The sequence below is a fragment of the Apium graveolens genome, chromosome 7 (genome assembly GCF_009905375.1).
Source record: "Apium graveolens cultivar Ventura chromosome 7, ASM990537v1, whole genome shotgun sequence".
Classification (NCBI taxonomy): Eukaryota; Viridiplantae; Streptophyta; class Magnoliopsida; order Apiales; family Apiaceae; genus Apium; species Apium graveolens.
This window is the reverse complement of record NC_133653.1, coordinates 7,312,721-7,336,258: the sequence shown is the minus strand read 5'-3', so window position 1 is coordinate 7,336,258 and position 23,538 is coordinate 7,312,721. Positions and strand designations below refer to the sequence as shown.

Here is a 23,538-nt window from a genome sequence, read left to right as displayed (position 1 = left end):
CCATATCCTATCAAAAAAAGTCTAAGACTCAAGAAGATACCATTAACATGACTACAAAACATCATTATTTTTCCAAAATAAAATTAGTACAATAAAACTACAAAAAAAGCCAAAAAAGTTGGTAATTTGACAATAATTTATTCTCAAAATTTAATTAAAAAATAACCATTTTAAATTATTTTTTGATTTATTGACAGATCCATATTCCCAAGCTTCACAGCCTAGAATTGACTTTTTCCACTAATCACACCAAACACTAAAACCCCATCTCAAATTTCACAAATTACACAAAAATCTTGACAACCCAGTTCAAAAGATCACATTTTGATGATGATTATGGCAAAAAGTTAGGATCTTTGAAACACCCACAATCTAATTTTTGTGGGATTTTCAAGATTCTTGAAATAATGGCTTGGAATAATCCATTTCAAGAAGTTGCAAATTCAAAGCCATTGTTTTTAACCATCTATGGGACTGTTATTATTGGCATTATAGTGTCTTCTTTTTATGTTTTTTCTGCTATTTATTCACCTGATTCCACAACTATTTGGCAGTTCTCTCCTCCTGCTTCTGGTATGTTTCCTCTTCCTGCTTGCTTATTGTGTGTCTTTACATGTATGTATGTGTGTGCATCAATGAAGATTCGATAAATGAATAATCTCGTCAAATGAATGATTTTTTGTCCCTGCGGAATAGGGATAGTGCATTTTTTAGCTCGATAAATGAATAATCTTGGTATATGAATAAAATTTTCCGGTCTCGAGTTTTATGTATTTATTGATGTTTAAGTGTAGGTGTTGACAGTAGCTCCTAGTAGACTTGTAAATTGAATTAATTTTGTGTGTGTGTAATCAATCCATTGTTGTGTGTGATCATGCTATTTTGTTGTTGTTGTTATTTGTTAAGGTAAATGTTTGATTGAATAGTTTACAAAGGAAATGCAGGGTGATATGCAAATGTAGACAATGTAGTGGTGGCTAACATTGAGGTTATTCTTTCGGTGTAATGTAGTGTAAGCACTGTGGAATTTTTTAGAGATGATGTTGAGGTGTTAATGTTCGGGGTTATTTAGACATTTCGTTATTTTTTTGGGGTTACGTTGTGAAATACGGGTGGGACATTTAGTTACTATATTTTTAATGTTGTTTCGCGTTGATGATATTGGATTTAGCCTTTTCTATTCTTCGTTTTTTTTTTTTGTTTTTTTTTTTTTTGATGGATTCGTTTTTTATTGTATTGTTGAAATGAGGATGTTCGGATAACTAGAATTCAAAGGTCAATTAATTAGACCTCTGATTATTCCTTAGTACATTTCGCTGTAAGAGATTTCCACCATTGCCAACACCGCTTATCATTAAAATTGAAGAGAACTTCTTGTACTGACTAACCATATCTAGTCAACTTTTGGTTGCTAATTAGTATGGTAAAAGACTAAGCAAAAACCGCTGACATTAAAGATTATTTTAATTTTGTATGTGTAATACAGTCCTTCCCTGTTAAATGAAACTTAGATAACAAATCACCTCATCAAATGAATAATTTTTTCAGTCCCAGTATAATATGGTTAGTGCATTTTTGACCTAGATAAATGATTTATCGAGGTTTAAGTGCAGGTGTTGACAATTGATCCTAGTAGACTTGTAAATCAAATTAATTATGGTAGAAAGAGTACCATGCTGCGTCTGGACTTCAAACGATTTAGCTTTAACCGTGTATATAATCTCATGTTGTGTGTGATCATGGTTATTCTTTTTTTGTTAAGATTGAGTGTGCTTGTTTGGTATAATGTAGTGTTAGCACTACCGATTTTTTTAAAGATGATATTGAGGTGTTTATTTTCAGGGTATATTTGGATGTATTGTTATTGTTTTGCTATCGTAAAAGCAGAAAGATTTAACTACTATATTTTAAGTGTTGTTTTACGTTGGAGAGTGAGCTCTGTGTTACTGATGTTGGATTGAGCATTTTGTATTTTGCGTTTTTTAGTCATATTCTTGAAATGAGGATGTTAGGATGACTAGAGCTTAAAGCTGAATCAATTGACTCTGGTTATTCCTTAGTTTTTTTAGCTGTAAGAGATTTTCGCCATTGTCAACACTTGCTTCCAAATAGATACTACTTGCCAAAGTGTAGTTCTATTTTAATACTACAAAAACCAATAGTTTTTCTTGCTCTTACTCTCTTTGTGCAGACTCTTCTTTTATATTTTCCGCATCTTCGCTCTCATTTGTATATTGGATTGCTATTTGCAGGTTCTCCTCCCTTGGATCATAATATCAATGCATCATACCGAACAAATGTAGGTTACGCAGAACCTAAGGCTCAACCTTTAAAAAACATGTCAAGACCTTTTATGGAGTTGCCCCCTCCTGGTTCCAAGATGCCACCACTGGAGAACTTTAGACTTACAAAAGAGCTCGTACAGGAAAGGGTGAAAGATAATGTAATAGTAGTGACCTTCGGTAACTATGCCTTTATGGATTTTATTCTGACCTGGGTTAAACATTTAACTGATTTACATGTTGACAATATTCTTGTTGGTAAGTATTTTGTTTTGTGTCAGAATTATAATACCCTTTGCATTTTAGAAAGACTGATTCTTTCCATGTAATGGTTATACGATATTTGGATTGAATTGTTTTATAGGGGCAATGGACGTAAAACTACTAGAGGCCTTGTATTGGAAAGGTGTACCAGTTTTTGATATGGGTAGCCACATGAGCACAATAGACGTTGGATGGGGCTCACAAGCATTTCACAAAATGGGAAGAGAAAAAGTTATTTTGATAGATGCCATCCTACCATATGGATATGAACTACTGATGTGTGATACAGACATGGTTTGGCTCAAGGTGCCTCCTTCATGCTATTTATCAAGGATTACACTTCCACATATAAAGCAATTTTTCCAATGATTACAAATGAAGTGCTTAACTCTGCATTTTTTTGTTGTTAACAAGCCTAGAACTAGTAAACCGTTACTAGTCAATATATTAATAATACCGAATTTATTTGTTTTTATCTAATTTTCTGAGTGGTGTTAAATAACAAATAAATTTAAGTACTGTGGTGGACGGTTCTAACTCTTGTCTCTCCAACACCATGCCAAGTGGCCAACTCTCTTACAACCTTAAAGTGTTGGGAGGAGACCTTATCTGGATCATATATGTATTTAACTCTTGGGCTTTGTTATATTTAATTGGTTGATTCTCTATTTATCCTTCTGTGGTTACAAAATATGTGCCGACACACTTCTTACAAAGAAAATTAGACAAAATAAAAGACTGCAAGCCAAATACTTGTTTTGCTACCTTGTCAATTTCTATATGAATTTGTTTGTCAACTGTAGTTTCTGTTTCATATGCGTCAAAAATCTAGAGCTAGAAAATCTTTATGATTATTCTTCTACTTGATTGTGAACCTTTCATCTTCCTCCTATCCTTCGTTATGACTCTTCTCATTATTTACCTTAAAAGGTTTATTATCATTTAGCTTTTTTCTTTAATTTTTCATATTTACAAATCGATCTTTGTTGATGAGACGGGCTTGCTTAGTATTAGTACTCATCTCTTCTTCTTTCAAATCAATAAGTATGAAGTATCTCTTTCTTTCTTTTATCAAACTGTATGTGTTTTTACAGAATCCGCTTCCCTATCTTGCACGTTACCCTGAAGCCGACATCTTGACTTCATCTGATCAAGTTGTGCCAACAGTTGTTGATGACAGCTTGGACATCTGGCAACAAGGTACAATATTTGATAATCTCTGTTTTCTGCAGGTGTGATAGCTTACATACTCTACATATAGTGCATATTACTAAAGCAACTGTATCTGTATGCATGATGTGCAGTTCTGTAAAAATTACGCTCAAGTATAATGCATAAATGGTATCACAATTAAGTTTTGTATCCAATATAGGTATATTGAGCTTTTTAGCAACAAGCACCGTAACTTGATAGGAAGTTTTATGCATTCATTGTAATTAGTGTCGCATCACCCTAGTATTTCAACCAGATTTTTGTGGGTATCTATCCTATGCCTTGTAGATATACAAATTTTATTAGATGTACTTTGGTGTGCCAATCCATCCAAAGAATAGAATATCTGTACTGCAATGAAATAATTGCACATGATAATATCATTTTAAATCGTATTACAAAAACCGGATTCTCCAACCACTTATATCTATTTCACATTATAAAAGGCTGCCCCTATATTTATGAGATATTGGTTCCTCGTTTGCAAGTGTTTTGTCAAACAGCAAATAGCTGTACAATGCATACTTAGGAATTTTGGTAAAAAAAACTGCTATCCTGCCTGGCCTTGCACAATCTTTAACATAATTATTTTACTTCTCACTTTTAAAGTGCTTGCATATATTCCTTATAGAAGAAAGTATACAGTGTATTATGTTATTCCCTATCAGAAGGACTAGGTTTCATTTCAGATGGTGTGTAAGATACAAAAAAAAATCTGATGTTTAAAAGAGTTTCAAAGTTGTTACAGAACATTTATATGAAACATAGGAAAAATTACATGCACTGTGAACTCAGAGTCCTGTATATACTTGTGTATTTTTTAAAGTTGTTGCAGTACCTTATGACCTTGTTGGAACCAACTATAATTTTTATATTTGAGATTTTTCAAAAATGATCATTTTTTAAAATTAAGTAGAACCACATAAGGTTTTTAGCGACAAAGCTAGAAGAGATGTATCCTAATTTAAACTTTGATTCACCCCTTGAATAGTCGGTGCTGCCTACAACATAGGAATTTTTCACTGGCGGCCAACAGATTCTGCTAAAAAATTGGCGAAAGAGTGGAAAGAAATGCTTTTGGCTGATGAGAAGATATGGGATCAAAATGGTTTTAATGATATCGTACGCAGGCAATTGGGACCATCTGTTGATGGAGAAAGTGGACTTGTATATGCATATGATGGAAGCCTTAAGCTGGGAATTCTGCCAGCAAGCATTTTCTGCAGTGGGCACACTTACTTTGTTCAGGTAATTATTACAGGAATTTTTTGATTTGTCTCTTACAAAAAATGAGCACATTAAAGCATTAGTTGTTTTTTTTCTTACTGCTGCTAATGCTGACAATTAGTGCTATCAAGTACGTAGCTTGTATAAAACTTGTAGTTGTACATGAATCAATTATCAAAACTTGTTTGCATTGACAGGCCATGTATCAACAATTCAGATTGGAACCATATGCTGTACATACTACATTTCAGTATGCAGGAACCGAAGGAAAACGTCATCGAATACGAGAAGCAATGGCTTTCTACGATCCACCTGAATACTATGACCCCCCAGGTAGTTTATCCTTGAACTTTGATTACGCATATATATAGGTATTTCTATTACACATTAATTCCAAATTTTAATAATACATAACGAGAAATAAATAAAGATTTGAAAGCAACCAACATTTTGACATATAGACCAATAAATGCTTCAAGCTTAACATTTGCACGATTGTAATGATAAAGTGTTATTGTTTTGCATGATTAAGTAGTAGATTATCATAATTGATACCAAGCTTAAGAATATTCTCGGATGTATATTGTTTTGCATGATCGAGTTGAATTATAATTTATACTAGGATTAAGAATCTTAAAGTAATATTAAGAACTTTCCAGGAAGATTTACAACCTTGGAGAAGTATCCGTGCTTTCTAGTGAGCAAGTGTTGTGCTAAACTGCCCATGAAGTCTGTTTTCAGTTGTGATGGATCTGAATAATGACCTACCATCACTTTAGAGCACATTCTGATCCTCTAGGCAGTGTTCCCAACTTAAATTGGGTTGTTTCTCTTCTTTAACAAGAGTTTAAAAGTTTATGCTCACTTGCAAGCATTTGTGTAAAGGCAACTTAAGTAGATTGGCTAATCAATCAATGACACTGCTTAAATCTCACTGCATCAATCTTATGCAGGAGGTTTCTTAACATTTAAGCCATCGTTACCAAAGAGTTTATTACTGGACGGAGAGCATAATGTTGAGTCCCACTTCGAGCTTATGAACTATCAAGTATGGGTTTACTAACATCATCCTGCTGTGATGCTACAATTTCTTTGCTTTCATCCTTTTTTTTTCTTTTTTTACAGCGATTTATTGTGACCCATAATATATACATGAATTTTATCAGATGAAACAGATAAGGACGGCACTTGCTGTTGCTTCATTGTTGAACCGTACACTGGTAAGCATACGTTCTGACTTCTGAGCTATATCTGCATAAGCGGGACAGAGATTACTGACTCTATACAGGGAAAATGAGTTGTTACATAGCTAATAAAGAATATTCTAGAAGGCCTGACAAGTTTAGTGAAAGTGGATTTGATATTCTTATATGATCTCGTTTCCTTTATTTGTGATTTCAGGTTATGCCTCCACTGTGGTGCAGGTTGGATAGGTTATGGTTTCCACATCCTGGGGTTTTGGAGGGATCCGTGACAAGGCAGCCTTTTATATGCCCTTTGGACCATGTATTCGAGGTACTGCTACCTTTATAAAGCAGAGATTGCTACCAACCTTTGCGTTGCTAGCTTTCACGATAACTAGAGAAAGTACCTTGAAATAAGCAAGCTCTTTAGAATTCAACCTTCTCCTATTGCTTTCCTTGTCAAATATAAATCCAGCTTTTCCTCATTTAACGTATACCTAATTTCAGGTCAATGTCATGTTGCGTGACTTGCCTGAGATAGATTTTGGACCGCAGATCAAATTCAGGGAGTATTCCATCTTTGAAAATCCATATATGCCTGCACAGGTATCAGAATCAGAAACAATTATGTCAATTGTGTTTCTCCTTTTGCTTTTGGTCAATAATTAAGATTTCTTCCTTCACGCTGATGAATATGATAGGTGAAAGAGTCGTGGCTTGATGTACAACTGTGTCAAGATGGTTCACAAGGTTGTGGATTAACAAATAGTACAGGTCCACTGGGAGTTCTAAAATTTCCTAAGAGAAGCAGTGAAGAAAAGGTACTCCAGATTGCTCTGCTACTTAAAATGATCTTTTTTCTATAATTGAGAACTTTTGAGATGCTTTAGGAATCATTTTTTCTTTAAAATTATTTATTGCATACATCAGATTCTTTTAATTTGATAGTCCGTGTCTTTACCCAGGCTGCCAGAGGTAATAATTCTTTAGAAATATATATATATATATATATATTATTAACATTAAATGAGTTTTATCTTCTGAAAAAACACAAGAAAATGCTAATTTAGAAAAATCGCGTCACCCACTGCAAGGGCAATAAATGATATAGAGAATATCACAATTATGTCTCCTCCATGTGGAACAGCTGAAAAAGTTATAATAATTTCATCTAAAATGTGACTTTAACTTCTAGAGGGCGAGTTTATCATTGCTGTCTCCAAATTGTTGTGGGGGAAAGTGTTGTGCGGGAAAGTGACGTGGGGAGAAGTATTGTCTGGAAAAGCTATTTAGTGTTTGCTAAATTTATAATTAAGTCAAAAAAATATAATAAACTTATAGGTTTTTCTTAACTAAATTGAATATTATTGCTAAATTTACCTAGAAAAATATATAGGTTGCATGTATATATTTATATGCTATGAAAGCTGCTTTCACTAAGGAGAAAAACTGTAGCTTTTCCTGACTGCATTTCCTAACTCGTATGGAAATGAAATGGTTTTTACAAAAAAACTGCTTTGGACTGAAAAAGCTGGGAAAGCAATGCCAAATGTGCTCGTAGCCTTCAACTAGTCTCTGAATAATATTTAAAGGATGCTCATTGCTTTGGGCCACACAGCACATTTTTTGTGGTCATCTTGTTAGAGCTCAACAACTGATGACATGCATATCATTGTTGATTAAATTGTTTAATTACTTCAGTACCCAGATCCCCTTTTGAGTTTATAAGTTGTTCTCCACAGTTCGAAACCGTTTTCTCCTTGTACAAGGATATCAAGGTCATCCAATTCTCATCCATGCAGGATGCCTTTCTCGGTTTCTCTGACAAGGCAAGATATATATTCACTATTTGTTTATATTTCCTTAGCAAATTTCCAAATATGAAATATTTAGCCCATACAGTGATATACTAATCCTGCACATTACTACGTCCTAATTAGACAAGGGAGGAAAGATTTAGAGCCCGTGTGAAGAGGTATGTGGGCATATGGTGTTGCGTGAGTAACCACACACCTGGTCACATATACTATGACATGTACTGGGACGAGAAGCCTGGTTGGAAACCTTTGCCACCTCAAACTCCTGAAGATGATCATCCACCGACGTGAAACCTGTATATATATGTCGACTATGAGGTTATTTAACGCATCTCTCGAAGCCGTTGAGAAGACACGAAGAGATTATACAACCCAACTCACAGTGTGTAAACAGAAGGCCCGTAACAATCCTTGTAGAAGCTGTATTTCTACTTTTTGAGTAGTTATGGATATATATTTTTAGACAAGAAACATTTCGCTAATTTGGTCGGACTTGCATAACATCATTTATAAAAATTTTGATTTGTTGTTACAAACCTTTGTTATCAGATCTGTTCTTTAGTTGAGTAAAGTCATGTATATTGCCAAGCTTTTCCTCGTCTTTGCATATTTGACCTCACCATGGAAATGGAACACTAGTATAAGTGCCTATACAACTTCATTGTTAGATTGGAAATATTGAAAGTTTCCATCTCCAGTCTGTGCGAAAGTTTTCTTGCGAAAGTTTACATTTTTTGTCATATTGAAACATTGATAGAATCTTTCTTTTAGTACTCAATCAAGTCCGTGTTCTGCGCCAACACAACTTGTTCTGCGCCAACACGCAGTGGTTGCGCTTGTGTCCCCCTTGCGTTGGCGCAGTGGTTGCGCTCGTGTCCCCCTTGCGTTGGCGCAGTGGTTGCGCTCGTGTTCCCTTGCGGGAGGTCACGAGTCGTGTGTGATTAATTATTTAAAAAAAGTGAGTGTTCTACTTTAATATTCTATTAAATTTATTTATATATTGAAATATTGCCTTTTTTTCTTATAAGTACTCGATTGATGTCATTGTTCTCTCGACGATTAATCCTCGATTAATCCGGAAACTAGCTCCCTGTTCATTACTTTAATACAGTTCTTAAAGATCGAAAATATGTCCAATGTTTTCGACAATTTAATTCGAGTACATGTTTGTTTCTGAATGTAATATGGTTTTGCAATTTATGAAGATATAATTTCGGTTTCATAATTGTTTAAATCTCAAATTGTGCAAGTTCACAATTTCTTCGCAGAGTGTTAGGGTTCAAGTCATAAAAGAAACACAAAATAAGAATAGTTCATCTGATCCTCCTTAATTTTGGAGGCGAATTTATGATGAGTTAGAGGTCGCTTAAATATGATTTATCTTGGTTCACGTGTTTTGCAGGCTATTGCGTAAGTTCTTAGGGTTTACCCGGTACGCGCGGTTGCGGGTTAGCTGCAATATAAAAAAAATTGCAAAGCGTGGGATAATATTTAGAGCTAATTCCGTTATTATTACGAGAATTCGAAGTTGGTGTTCTGTCGCCTGTAAGCTTCTTAACGCTGTGCTCCCGAGTTTGAAAATGGAGAGAAGAGAAGAGAAGAGAAAAGAAAATTTTAAAATTTTCCTTCCGAGGCGTGCTCCCGAATTTTTTGGCGAGAGAAGAGAAGTGATCAGGAGAGAAAATTACCTATAATTTTCCCCCAAAACTTTCTTCCCAAAAATGGGAAGATTTGGAAAGATACTCTCACATTATCTTCTTTTTCATGACCACTTTCTCTCCTTTTTAAAAAAACTCGGTAGCACACAACTGATTTATTTTCTTCGACTATTTCTCTTCTTTTCTCTTCTCCTCCCATCTCTTCTCTTCTCTTCTCTCCTAAAAAATCTCTGAAGTACAGCGTAAATGTAATGTTGATGTATCCACTTTTGAAGAACAAAGGTTCATAGGTTTTGGAATGGTGCTTCGTGATAATTTCGGTCAATTTGTTGTTGCTAAAATAGAGGTAATAGCTGGATTATTTGATGCTAAGAGCATATGCACCTGTTCATGAACTGTTTGATTCACGAGCTTTATTCATTCTAATTTGATAAAATAGTATACTTGCATCTATTTTTCGGGTGGTGGCCCTAAATATTAATTAGGGATTAAAAATGACCCTAAATGTGATTTCAAAACGATACATCGTGTGTCTTTTATACAAAACACCTAAAACGGAACTTCATGTAACGTTTTGACATTTTGAATTTTTTTTTATACGCAAAACGGTAGATAAAGTAACGTTTTGGTACAAAACGCTATATGATGTACCATTTTGAACCAAAACGCTATTCAACCACTGTTTTCCACATTTTAAAAAAAATTAAAAAAGAAAATTAAAGTACCAAAACGGAACACTATGTACCGTTTTGCATTAAAAATACAAAACGTAAGACAAAGTACCGTTATGAAATAACATATTGGGTCATTATTTTCAAAAGTAACATTTTGGACCATTTAACACTCAAAAATGATATTTTGGTCCATTGTTCCTATTTTTCACTCCATCGATTATCACCTTTCCATCTGTTCATAAACTGGTCCACAAATTTTTGATGACTTATCCATGTCCATCAATTGATATAGCCCACGGAATAAAATTAGGGTCCTTTATTTTTCTTTATTTTTCATGACACTTCAACATCTATATTTTTATATTTCTAAGAGCATCTCCAACCATAACATCATGTTAGCTAACAATCCTAAGTGACACTCAGATATAGATATTAGGTAAAAAAAACACCACTCCAACCACATCACCTGTTAGCAAAAAATTTAGATATCCTTCATCTCGTCTTCTATATTTGTTGAATCTGTAGGTGTTAGCTATATCTTCCACGTCAGATTTAATTCATGCCTAAATCTACACATTACTACGTACACATACACATTAAACATGCATATATTTATATAATATTTAATACATAAATATTAAAATTATTAATTATATAGATAATATTTTTAATTTATATAATATTAAGTGTGAAAATATTGTTCTCTTATTAACAAAATTTATTAATTATTTTTAACAAACAATATATATATATAATATAATATATATTAGTAACTTTTTATTAAAAATATTTTTGTTATATTTATATGTTATTATATTTTCAGTTGTAATAATTATTAACTTACAATTATATATTTTATTCATGTATTGAATTAAGTATTAACTAAATTCATTTAATTATTTAAAGTTTATATATATATATAAATCTGAAAAATAGGAATAAAACAATATTTTTGATATAGCTAATGATTATACCTAATATCACTGGAGTGCATAACCTTACATGTTCAATAAAATTTTACATACAACGGTTAGATTTTTTGGATTATAAATAGGAATAGCTGCCCTCAATTTTTATTTGTCATAAAAAAAATTTCAGCCTAATATTCTCTTTCATACCTTTTGTGATTCATGTATATTTTAAGAAATATAATTATTTAATTGATGAATAATAATCAATGAAGTTTTTTGGGTGTATAAAATTCAACAAAAATATTCAATTAATCATGAATAGTAATCGACTCTATCCATTCAATACATGAATTGATGAATCAATGGATTTCATGGGTGCATTTGCATATGCTCCAAGGAAGGCGAAGGTTTGAGTCTGATTCTTGCACTTGAATGGGTACAAAGTCTCATTTTCAACATGTGATTTTGAGACAGATTTCGAAATTCCAGTAGATGCATTAGGCTCATTAAAACAAGACATTTCAGAATTTGACACTTTGGTCAATCACTGCAGATCTGTGTTCAGGCAGTGTAATGGTTATTCTATGAGCTTCTCCTGCAGGGAAACTAGTATGGTTGCTCATACACTCGTCCGATCATCGACTTTATTTTCTTCTCCTTCTGTATGGTTTAGTGTTCCGAGATTTGTTCAACACTATCTCGTAAAAGATGTTCGTGATAATATTGATGCATAACATATTTTATCTCGAAAAAAGAAGAAGAATAGTTCATCTTGCTCAATAACTCCCACTGCTGAAATTTTCTCAGATTCATATAATTTTCGATACATCTCGTTCCATTTTCTGTATAGCTTTTACATGCAGTCATGCAGACAACGCCTAGGGTAAGATTTCTAAAAACCCTAAAGGTTTAGCATTTAATTGTAACTGTTAATCCAAAATGGTACAGAGTATATAAGGGTGCCCATAATGAAGGAAGCAAGTATTGTAACCATGGCATATGCATTTGCTCTCCACCGCTGATTGTTTTCTTTCATGTTATGGAACTCAGCAATGAATGTCGAAACTGTGCTCAAGCAACCCATGAGACCAAACTGTATACCTGAAGCAATTGTGTCGAAATTCTGGGTATTCACCTGTATTAGAGAAAAACAGTTCTTCAAGGTCAGATATCTCGTTTTCCTGTAGTAAATTTTTTTATCGTAGGGAACCCGCAGCCGCTACCATTCGGGTGCGCACCCCACGAGCTCATGCAATAGCATGTAAACCGCGTGAACCAAGATAAACCGCACTTAAGCGACCGACTCTGGTTCAGGAGCCATAATTATAAATTCTCCTCTCGTGGGATTCGAATATGCGATCAAGAGGATAATTTTTTCCCTCTTTAACCGACTGAGCCAACCCTTGCGGGCAAACATAAAACTTGCTCATACTGAAATGCAGAAAACATGAGATCGTTCATGTAATGTGTGCACAGTGTTAAGAAGTTGTGGTGTATGAAAGATTTGCGATAAAGGGCAATTAAAGTCTTACCGCTTTCTTAAGTACTGCAAAAGTGGCCATGATACTAGCTGCAGAGACATTTGCTATCAAAGTACCGAATGGAAGCCATTTCAAGACGCCATTTTTCCCCAGTCCCCGCCCATTGAGCTTTTTTGCTAAGAACCACCTCATCCACACACCGAGAGGCGCAACCATACAAGCCAACAACAGCTGAGCTTCAGAGCCTCCTTTGTTGAACTTGTTCTTCTCTAAAGATCCACTCAAACAATAAAACAGAACCAGAAGTACTAACAGCACTAGTGTAACCACCATGTGAATCTTGAAGCTACCAACCTTCGAGTTTGGTCTAGACCTAAACTGACCTGACTGGGAACTTGTGCTTAACTTTCTCAAAATCCATTTGATATCCTCGGCAGTTTCTATCCCCAGAATGATGCAATAGGCAACAAGCAGTAGTCCTGCAATTTTACAAGTCAGGATTGGCATTGTATTTTACTTAAAATTAGAACTCAGCCCGAGTAGGCGCCCTTGATCTTTGTAAGCCGGCTCATTTTTCCAATATCATGAAAAAAATGTTAATTTACCTACAAAGTAACCAAGTGCTGCGGATGCCCATTCCCCTTCAGCACAGAGTTCAAGCATTTTCTGATTCCAACCGCTGAATGTTGTTAGACTTCCCAAGTAACCAGTGGACAATCCGACAGCTAAGTGATCAGACATGCAGGATATTTGAGCTTTGAAAACAACGCCAAACCAACCCATCAAGAAGGAACCAACCTTTACAAATGCACCAATATATATCAGATAAAAAATTTAAAATAATACTGAATTTCTAACAACACTAACATTTTGCGATTTAGAGGGAAAACAGAGGTGGTCTAAGTTTTAAATGGAAAAAATTTCAACCTAAGCTTATTCCCTTATAGGTTTGAAATGTTCTAATGTTTGTGCATTGTTGTGTGTGCGTGTGTGTGAGAGAGAGAGGGGGAGAGAGGGAGGGAGGGAGAGAGAGAGAGAGAGAGAGAGAGAGAGAGAGAGAGAGAGAGAGAGAGAGAGAGAGAGACCATATTAGATGGAAGGTCAAGGTACAAAATGTTGCCGGTGACACCAAGTCCATCGGGACCAAACAGTTTCTGCAGTCCATACCTAGTTATAACCTATAAATAATACATAAGAATATCAGGTTATTACAAACTGCATTGATGAAAGATGGTGCTACTTTATGCAAGACTCGGGCATCAGAATCATGTTTCAGGCATCATAGACATGAACATGATACGTCTAAATTTCCTAAATTTCACAAGAAAAGTTCACATCCAGTATTTGCAATAAAGACCTTAGGTGGGACAAAAAGAACAGTGTTCAGATTTTCAGTCGCCAACACATAAACTAGGTTGAGATTATGCATTATTACAGTAATCACCAGTTAAAAATCCAAATTAAAAGGTCTGACACAATAGACTGGACTCCTTGTCTTTATAATCCTCAAAGAAAGACACAAGTTTTGTATATTACCCCGAAAATTCCAAAAACAGCCAGATATATAAGGTACGATATATGCTCCCATAACCAGGAACCCTCCGCTTTAATTTCCTGCAGAAAGAAACGTTCACTTAAATACAACGTGACAGTAGAACAAATATAATTTGCAACGTGAATAGATCAATAACAAAGATATGGAAGAAAGTAAGATAGAAGCTCACTTGTGCATTGTCGTCGTGCTGTATTATTGCATCAGTTGACAGAGGAGATGGATTTTGTGATGGTAACGGTGAGAAAGGGGTAGAGAAATCATGAGAATCATCTTGTATGGGAATAACAATATTATCTGATGCTGACATCCTCTAGCTGCTTAAAAACCAGTTATGAATTTATACACAGAAGTGAAATCACACTACAAACAGAAGTTTAAAAGGAAAGGCACGGCCCTTGTTTACAACTGGAAATAAAAATTGACCTTTAGATGCAATGTTACACTATCCCTACTCTACTATACAAGTATTCGAATTCACAGTTTCTTTATAAATAGTTTATAATTACAATAGACTTGAGAGGTGAGATCAGGATTCAGGAGATCAAATCCATGTCAGAAAATTGCCTAACGATACTAACCAGAGCAGGCCGAGTATTTAACTACCACAAAGGAGAGATTTGTGTGATTAATATCAAGCACATTGCAGGTGGTAAAGAATGCTATAGCATATCTGATATCTCCCTACTGATACAAAGAGAAGTGAAAAGTTCATCTCAACATAAACGCAGAACAAAGACTCAATATCCCCGCATTAAGTAGTTCACTGTTTTCCTCATCAAAAAATTTCAACCTGATGAAGTAACTAGTGTACATAATTGCTTAAGCCTTAACATATAGAATAACTCAACGTCGATTCTGGGGCTGAAAAGGCTATTTGCAAATTCGTCGAACAGTTGATTTTCAGGGGTTTTTTAAAGGAAGGGCCAAGGCAACAAAAAACTTCTGAACTCAGAAGTTCGGGTAGCATCAAAGCATATAGGGATGAAGGACAAAAGGGGCATCATTCACAACAACATTCTAAGTATACATGTAAAGATATAACATCATAGCACACACCTGTGTGCATATGATTGTTTCTGAAGTCCAAGTATCTGTAAACACACGCATATACAACAAATTTGAGGTAATAATCCAGCTTCAAACAAACAAAACCTGATGCTATCATACAGCTGCATGGGGGATAAATTACTTTTTGTGGGGCCAAACAAGGTTTAATCAAGAGCTAAAGATGTGTACTCCACTCAACAGAAACAGATGTAGTACATATTGCATAACTGATAATCCTAATTATACTATTTACACAAAAAGTAAACATAAACCAGCCATGCATAAATACTAAATAGCCTTCAAAAAGGCAACCGGAAAAAGAATTGTAAAATCATAGAATATCTAATTCTCTCTTTCTCCCTCCATCTCTTCCTCTCCCTCCCTCCCTCCATCTCTCTCTCTCTCTCTCTCTCTCTCTCTCCCTCTCTCTCTCTCTCTCTCTCCCCCCTCCCTCTCCCTCTCCCTCTCTTGTCTCCCTTCTCTCTCTCTCTCTCTCTCTCTCTGTCTCTCTCTCTCCCTCCCTCTCTTCTCTCCCTTCTCTCTCTCTGAGTCTCTCTCTCCCTTCTCTCTCTCTCTGAGTCTCTCTCTCCCTTCTCTCTGAGTCTCTCTCCTACTAGTCCACAAAAAATCTCTCTCTCTCTCCAGACCACACAGAATTGGCAGAATGCACATATAAATTACCTGAACAGAGCACGTACACAGAGTGCCAGAACACAAGATCCAAACAATCAAGTATATGTATAATTTCAACCGAATTATGTATGAATTTGCATATTTTCTTGGCAACAAAAAAAAACACTACAAGGTTTAACAAAAACACGCTAATGCAGAATTTCTTGGATATTGCTGGAGAAGAAGTTTAATGAAAATTCTTGAATTTAAATACTAAGAGTTTTTTTTTATTAAGAAAAAGGCTGATTTGTTTTCAGTTATGTTGTTGTCGTGTGTGGTGCTGAGTTCATGTGATCTGGCTTCACTCCCCGATAAAACAGTTGTGTATTGTACCGTTTGTATTGTATTATGGTTTACGCATATGTGATGTCATTCATCTCCCCTTTTTGTTGTCATTTAAAACAATATTATTATTATTCTAATAAAATTAATATTATTATATTATTATTCAAATAAATTAATACAACTACTAATTATTCAAAAACAATAATATTATAATTCTAATAAAATTAATATTATTATATTATTATTTAAATAAAATCAATACAATTATTTATTTTCCTACTACAGCTACAAGTTGCTTTAAAACTCCAAATTGGTTCTACTAGTATTTATTTCGTACGAAACCATGTTCCACACTGTTTATGGCTAAGACTGAGTATTCTTCTATTCGGTCCGGTATTCGGTCGGTTCGATCTAAAATCGGACCGAGTCGAATTAAAATTTTTTCTTGAATCGAACTGAACCAAAATTGTGTTATAAAATTGACCGGACCAAAATTTTAAATCTAACGAACTGAAAAAAAATCAAATTAAAAATCAAATCAAAAATTATAAAATCTAAAATATCATTAAAGTAATAAGATAGAGAGCTCTAAGAGTGCAAAAACACAATTACAAGTATAAATAATATTTTAAGATATATATATATATATATGGGAACTGATTCCCAGCCACCGTTGGATGGGATACAGCAGCCGCATTATTTCATTACGGGTGCACTCACCCTCCGCAATGAAACATTGCGGCATCCCGCAATGTAATATTGCGTCTGGTGTATCCCAGCCAAGTTGGCTAGGGATAATTTCCATATATATATATATATATATATATAGCTACTCCAATAAAAACCAATTTGGAATACAAACTAGAAACCAAATAATTTTTTAAAAAAAAACTAACTCGAAATATAACATATATGGTATGCAAATTGATCGTTGAGAGATGTAGAAAAATATAGTGAAATCGGATTTAAAAAAAAACTTACGATTTGACGGGAAAAATCAAATTAAAAACGGAGGGGAAAAACTGACATTGAGTTTGGGAGGGTGCAGAGTAGTTAGGTAGGTTGATTTAGGGGACCATTAAATTAGGTATATCTAATGGTTTAGAGCATTTCTTCTTTAGTTCATTCCCTAAATTTAATATAAAATATTGGATTTTAGTAATTTAAGACATCAATAGATATTCTAAAATCCAACAATATTCATTCCTTATACAATATTTAATCATTAAAAAGTAAAATTATTACATAAAATAAAGAAAGAGAAAATGTTTATTTCAAATATATATTATAAAATAAAAATTAGAAGATGAGAGAGGTTAATTTTTTTTTGTTGAAATTAAAGTACTTGCTTTCACTCAATTGAATCGATGATCAACGCATCACGAATACAATCAGGAGGGGTAACAACCCACTCATGAACGCCTCACATAGAATAAGTCGCCCATGAGCCACTACATTTGCAGACCTCGGGATACTCGGGATACAGTCTACTAGCACTTAATCATAGTGCTTAAATAAATTAATACAATCTAACACAATCAAATGAAAATAGGTATTTCCTTGAACGCTTCTACATGCTTCCGCAAGTTCTTTCGCATTTGTTTCAAATACACATCTGTTGTATCCCAAATCTTTCACCCATGATAACGCTTCCTTAAGACCAAGTGCTTCGGCCTCTCTGGGACTATACAAAGCCTGCAATTTGTGATTTCGTGCTCGTATAAATTGACCACGTTCGTCTCTGATTACAGTTCCTACTCCAGTACTATCCCATTCCAAAAACAACGCAGCATCAGTGTTTACTTTAATCCACCCGTGTTGTGGTCTATGCCATCTCATCAAGCTCCCATCTGTACACCTTCTGCACATTTCTGCTTCCATTCGTGCAACATATTCATTACCAATGCTTGAACCCCAAATTCTGATACAATCACTTTATCCCACACCCACCTATTCCTACGATTCCATAAGTTCCAACATACTAGCAAAATCAAGGCAAAAGTATCTCGTGAACAATTACCTGCAAAATGTTGAATTACATCTGTAATATGCCCTGCGTATCCCGTCGTACTAACATCTGTCAATCCCATCGGGGTCCATACTGATCTTGCAAACGAGCAATCAAATAACACATGAGTGGCATCTTCGCCCTTAACTAAACACCATGGGCATTTAACATTAATTTGCACACGTTTCATAACCAAAACACTCGCAGTTGATAAACATCCACGACATAGTTAGTTTAAGAATTTTATGGTACCCTTTTGGGCAGCCATATAAGCTTATTACTCAGAAAATACTACAGTTCTACAAACATTCAGCACTGCAACATAAAGCTTACAAACAACATTAAGCTAAAACATTGGTTTTTTTTTCGAATGCCAGAACCGAGGCTTCATCAGCAAAACTTCAAACAAGCTTCTAACTCTTCCTCGTCGGCACAATTATATCCCAACAAATAAGCTCGCGCTGCAATATAGATAGAAACAATGATCGTTTATTACAAAACCAATAAACTTAACAGAGGACATTATTAGAAGGTAAAGTGTCAATACCAAAACGGCCAGATCCCATAAATGGCTCAGCTTCATCTGTAATACCATCTTGCTGCTGATCCTAGAATAACAAGAGAAGAAAAATATCAATTATTAAACCAGCTATACAATCGGAACAATCTGTTGAACAGTGAATCAGGAATGAGAAATCCAAACAAGATTGACAGACCACGAAAACAATATGAAAATTGAAACATATTCTTTACATACAGCGTCTTGATCCATTTCATCAGAAGGTGACACCAATCTATCAAAACAGTGACCAGATATTGTACAAACTAGTAGCCCATTTGCCGGATCTACAAAAGCATCTTTGCAATTGTCATCGCACACTACAAAAAAGATGTTGGAAATGAGAAGCCTTAAATAATGCGAACGTATTTTCTAAGTTTTAGTTCTTAAAGACTGTTTCGAAACCACTATATAATACCATGAATATTTCCGGTCTTCTCACATATGAAAACATCGCCAATCTGATAGTAAGAGCAATTTTTCCCAGAACAAGCATGATCAGTCACCGCCTGATCAGTTAAGCCTTTACTGCTCTTCCACGTATAGACTTGATCAGCAACTGTCTTGTCCAGAATCATTCGGTCATCCTTATTTATGAGAAAAGAGATAAGCAATTATAACAGTATGTTACCCTTTTTAACTAGGATCATATTTATTGTAGTGCTGGCAGACTTCTAGGAGATTACACCCTTAAACAGCACCATGTTGTTCGTAATGTAACAAGTTACCCACAAAATAATATGGGAAAATTCTTTATCAGATTCTTTATATGTACAGGTATTTACCCCAACATATATATTTACATAAAAGTATATCATACTATCAAGGACATGGATACATTATTGTTTAACCATCAAATGTTAAAGATCTTACATAAAAAGTATTTTCAGAGATGAATAAGATATGTAACAATCGCTCAGAAGATACTACAGAATGAATAAGTCATCTAACCTATTAATTATTACTAATATATAGGATTCATCAAAAAGCAAGGCAACAAACTAATATACCAGCCTAGTCTCAAAATAGATAGTTCTAATAGTGCCTACTGCCTACATACTTTATCCGAATTATGAACTAATTATATTGTAAAAAGAGTATTAACCAAGTATAGAAGTACGACAGTCACAATTTAAGTAAGAAGTATGCATAATGTCACAACCATACTTAATTTAGACATAGTAATCCCTTAAACCAAGCCTATATTAGAACCAATCCCGTCCAACATTACATATAGCCCAAGCAATGCACTGTGCCAAGACATATATAGGAACCACGAATAAAACCCAAGGTCTACAGATTGATGCCAGAGTATAAACAGAAAAAGAATATACACAGAGTCAGACACACTATATTATGTGAAATATATTATGTGAAATAATAAATAAGGGTAAGGCTCAAATGAGAACTAGTTCCCCTGAGAACTAGTATGTTCTGTATATCATATTCAGGTGTTCTGCAGGGTTGGGTTCTATGGATAATTCCTTGATTGGAGAACTCTGGAGAACACTTCTTATTTTACAAAATTTATTGTATCTTTCATCCAAAATGCATGTGTTATGTAAACTAAAAACATAATAATGAAAATGTAAATTAAAAACATAATAATTAAAAAAGATATGTATTTAAAAAATGAGAAAATATTTACAGAACACAAGAATGTTGTGTACAGAACATACCACAGTTGTATATTCGTGTCCTATAAAAATCATAACATTGTTAATTAAAATTTTGAAGTGTTATGTAAACTAATATATCACTATGAGATATTCTAATAATGAAGATGAAATAGTAGAACGCAGTTACCTGGGAAGGGATAGGCGCTTGGCTTCTCTTTGCTGTCTGCATTTGGATGTAGTACTCTTTAAATTCAGATGGACAATTTTTAACAAACTCAGCCATATCATCTTTGTCACGCTGTAGAGCATAAGTAAATATTTTAAAATAATTTTCAATTAAAAATAGTTAAACAGATTATTGAAGGTCAGCTGGGATATCAAGATCATCAAGAAAAAATAATATAAAGGATATTCAAGCCTACAGCACATGACTTCCCTTTTGGAATAAAATCTTAAAATAGTAATGATCACTACATTTTTATTTTTGGATTTGCTAATTAAGAACCACATAAAAAAACTCAATTCAAACTACCTGAATGTAAAGCTTCTTCCAAGCACAATCACGATACTTACTCTTTGGTTGTAGAAGACCCCATCGCATGCAATACCTAGACAACATATAAAAAATTCATCAGACACGAAGATTATGTCTTTTGGATGATGAGAATGGAAGGAAGGAATATCAACGACTACATGTGCTGGAAGTGAAACTAAAAATCAACTACAGCACTACGCAACATTCCCTTTGTCTACTTTTACCAGACAATAACCTTTCTTTTTTATATTTTTCAGTAGCGGAATCAGTGACCATTGTTACTTGGTGGAAAAAGAAGTAACAACTTTCCAGCTTCGTAGAGATATATAAGAAGTTAAAGTTTTAAAGTCCTAAAGCACATTAAGAAACTCAAGCATTGTCAAGTGCCCCTTTTGAAACTACAGGACAAGTGAGAGGTGCTCAAAAGTGGAAGAGTATCCTTTATATGTGTATTGCAGTGCTATATATTAAAGCGGAGTGCAATAGCTGCATAGTTGGAGTGATCAATTGGCCAGACATATTAAATTACTCACAAGTGACGCCAGAGGGATTCATCAGAAGCAGCAAAGCTGAGAAATCTGCAGACCATTGAGCAAGAAACAAGGTCCTGAAATTTTGTCGCCGTAGACATGTTAACCTCAAGTCTAAAGGAAGAGAGACCTAAATTAATACACATTCATAATATAGGAGGGAAGAAATAATAAAATAAAGACCGACGGACCTCAGATGAGAGAAATTTGAGGATGTGATGAAATAACTCAGGAGGAACTTTGCTAAAAAGCCCAGAATCTATCCTGTTTAATTTCACACAATCATTGTGGATACCACCTCCAACACGATAGCCACTACTATTACACTTGGTGATCATACTTTTTGAAAATGAATGGCTCGGAACTTGACTTGGGGAAGGGGATCTAGTTAATTTCCTTTCCTCGGCCACACCTCCTTCAACCTCCATGCGCGGCCTCTTCTGCACTGGCCCTTCATCTTCCTCATCTTTTTCTGTCTTATCTGGGTCATCTGCTTCCTGCAATAAATATATATAAGGAGACAGAAAAATTTATATGCACATAGGAGGAGATATTTTAAACATCTCAGAATGTTTAAACATCTTAAATCTTAACAGACAAAATGCTAAAGATTATTGTTTTTGAAGCATATACAAATCGAATATCACTAAACCTAACTTCTATATAACATAAGTTATATTGAATACTCAAAACAACAATTATTTAATGACATCCCGCAACAATGAAATCAGCTTTTCCCATGAGACTAAATTTGACTTCTCAGTTCTAATTTTCTTCCTTACACATATTGTAAATATCTTAAGTTGCACTTCTTTAATTCATTTTTTGCCAGGCTCGATATTCATAGTGTTTTCATTCTCATCACAAACATGGTCTTTAAAATTTTGAATATTCACAACTTAAAACATCAACCTGCAGATGTGCAACGAAACTTGTATACGTATAGCGATTCAAGTTTTAAAACCAAACAATTCAAATCGCAAACATACACGGATTCACCACAAACGAATAACAACATAAACCGAACTTAATACATAGTTCAAAATTCATAAATACACTATTCCTAAAAATACAAACACAATTAAGCTAAATTAGCATTACGTCAACATATGCTTTACATACACAACAATTATACGATAAATGAAAATACGAAGCAAAATTAAGCATGAAAAATCCAGAAATTTAAAAACAAATTTTAACAAATCCAGAATATCATCAAAATCACATAACACAACAGAAACAAGTAAAAATATCATCATTTCATCATAAAAAGAACATAATCATTTTAATTTAGCAATAAAAATTAAAAAAAAATCATAAAAATTGAAGATAAAAGCAACTGAAAAGCTAAATTACCTGATCGGAGAGCTCAGATTCGAGAAATCGAGCGAGAGATTCATCTTCATCTTCGTCTTCCCAAGATGACATCTTTACCCCCACAAAACCCTAATTTTTGTATGTATAGGCAAATACAAACATATAGTGTATGAAATAAAGTAGTATTTCGATCTCCAGTCACCGGAATTACGCCGGCCGATCTCCGATTAGAAACGCTATCGATCGAATCGATGGAGTAGATATTTAGGTGATAAAGTTTGATTTTTTGGTGGATTGCCTGAGTTAACGGGTCGGGTTGAATGGTAGATTTGGGCTATTTGGGTGTCCGGGAAAGTAAGAGTAGTCGGGTCGTGTTTAATTTAAAAAATACGAGAATTGGAATTAGTGAGAGAATATCATATATCATATATAATAATAATAATGGTAGAGCATCTTCATGAGTAGGCTATTATGTAAAATTTACTAAATTTGTAAGACATTTTGTTTCGATCGTATTAAATATATTGGTTGGCTATAAATTAAAAATAGTATGTTATTAATAATTTAAATTGTTATAAATAGAATATAACACTTTAATATGGTAATAAGTGTAATCTTATTACATATTTTTTTACAGACATGTAATGGATCGACAAATATAGTTATACTTAAGGGGTTGACTATAATTATAGATAAGAGGT

General features: G+C 34.2%; 4 protein-coding genes across 5 annotated transcripts; 1 reads left to right on the top strand and 3 right to left on the bottom strand.

Annotated features, from left to right (window-relative positions):
• The first annotated feature begins 211 nt into the window (after window positions 1-211).
• On the top strand, window positions 212-8,522 carry LOC141671932 (arabinosyltransferase XEG113). The gene is made up of 13 exons (XM_074478382.1): window positions 212-573; window positions 2,253-2,540; window positions 2,647-2,852; window positions 3,641-3,746; window positions 4,750-5,006; window positions 5,183-5,318; window positions 5,939-6,033; window positions 6,152-6,205; window positions 6,387-6,500; window positions 6,677-6,775; window positions 6,871-6,990; window positions 7,912-7,998; window positions 8,110-8,522. Exons 1-13 carry the CDS (start codon window positions 408-410, stop codon window positions 8,275-8,277), a joined length of 1,896 nt encoding a protein of 631 aa, XP_074334483.1. The 5' UTR covers window positions 212-407; the 3' UTR covers window positions 8,278-8,522.
• Window positions 8,523-12,017: 3,495 nt separating this feature from the next.
• LOC141672914 (fluoride export protein 1-like) lies at window positions 12,018-16,278 on the bottom strand. 2 transcript variants are annotated; one of them, XM_074479612.1, is made up of 7 exons: window positions 15,994-16,278; window positions 14,435-14,579; window positions 14,247-14,324; window positions 13,796-13,888; window positions 13,316-13,508; window positions 12,762-13,189; window positions 12,018-12,364 (listed from the first exon to the last, which is right to left on the bottom strand). In XM_074479612.1, the coding sequence occupies exons 2-7, from the start codon at window positions 14,570-14,572 to the stop codon at window positions 12,146-12,148; spliced, it is 1,149 nt and encodes a 382-aa protein (XP_074335713.1). In that variant the 5' UTR covers window positions 14,573-14,579; window positions 15,994-16,278; the 3' UTR covers window positions 12,018-12,145. The 2 variants fall into 2 exon arrangements, with proteins under 2 accessions (XP_074335713.1, XP_074335714.1); XM_074479613.1 differs by lacking the exon at window positions 15,994-16,278 and adding an exon at window positions 15,322-15,731.
• A 1,488-nt stretch (window positions 16,279-17,766) lies between these two features.
• LOC141673188 (uncharacterized) lies at window positions 17,767-18,150 on the bottom strand. The gene has a single exon (XM_074479921.1). The coding sequence runs from the start codon at window positions 18,148-18,150 to the stop codon at window positions 17,767-17,769; it is 384 nt and encodes a 127-aa protein (XP_074336022.1).
• Window positions 18,151-18,440: 290 nt separating this feature from the next.
• Window positions 18,441-23,203, bottom strand: LOC141671991 (F-box protein SKIP31). The gene is made up of 9 exons (XM_074478469.1): window positions 22,877-23,203; window positions 21,712-22,017; window positions 21,524-21,597; window positions 20,988-21,063; window positions 20,643-20,753; window positions 19,255-19,423; window positions 19,035-19,156; window positions 18,825-18,885; window positions 18,441-18,738 (listed from the first exon to the last, which is right to left on the bottom strand). Exons 1-9 carry the CDS (start codon window positions 22,946-22,948, stop codon window positions 18,668-18,670), a joined length of 1,062 nt encoding a protein of 353 aa, XP_074334570.1. The 5' UTR covers window positions 22,949-23,203; the 3' UTR covers window positions 18,441-18,667.
• Window positions 23,204-23,538: the final 335 nt, after the last annotated feature.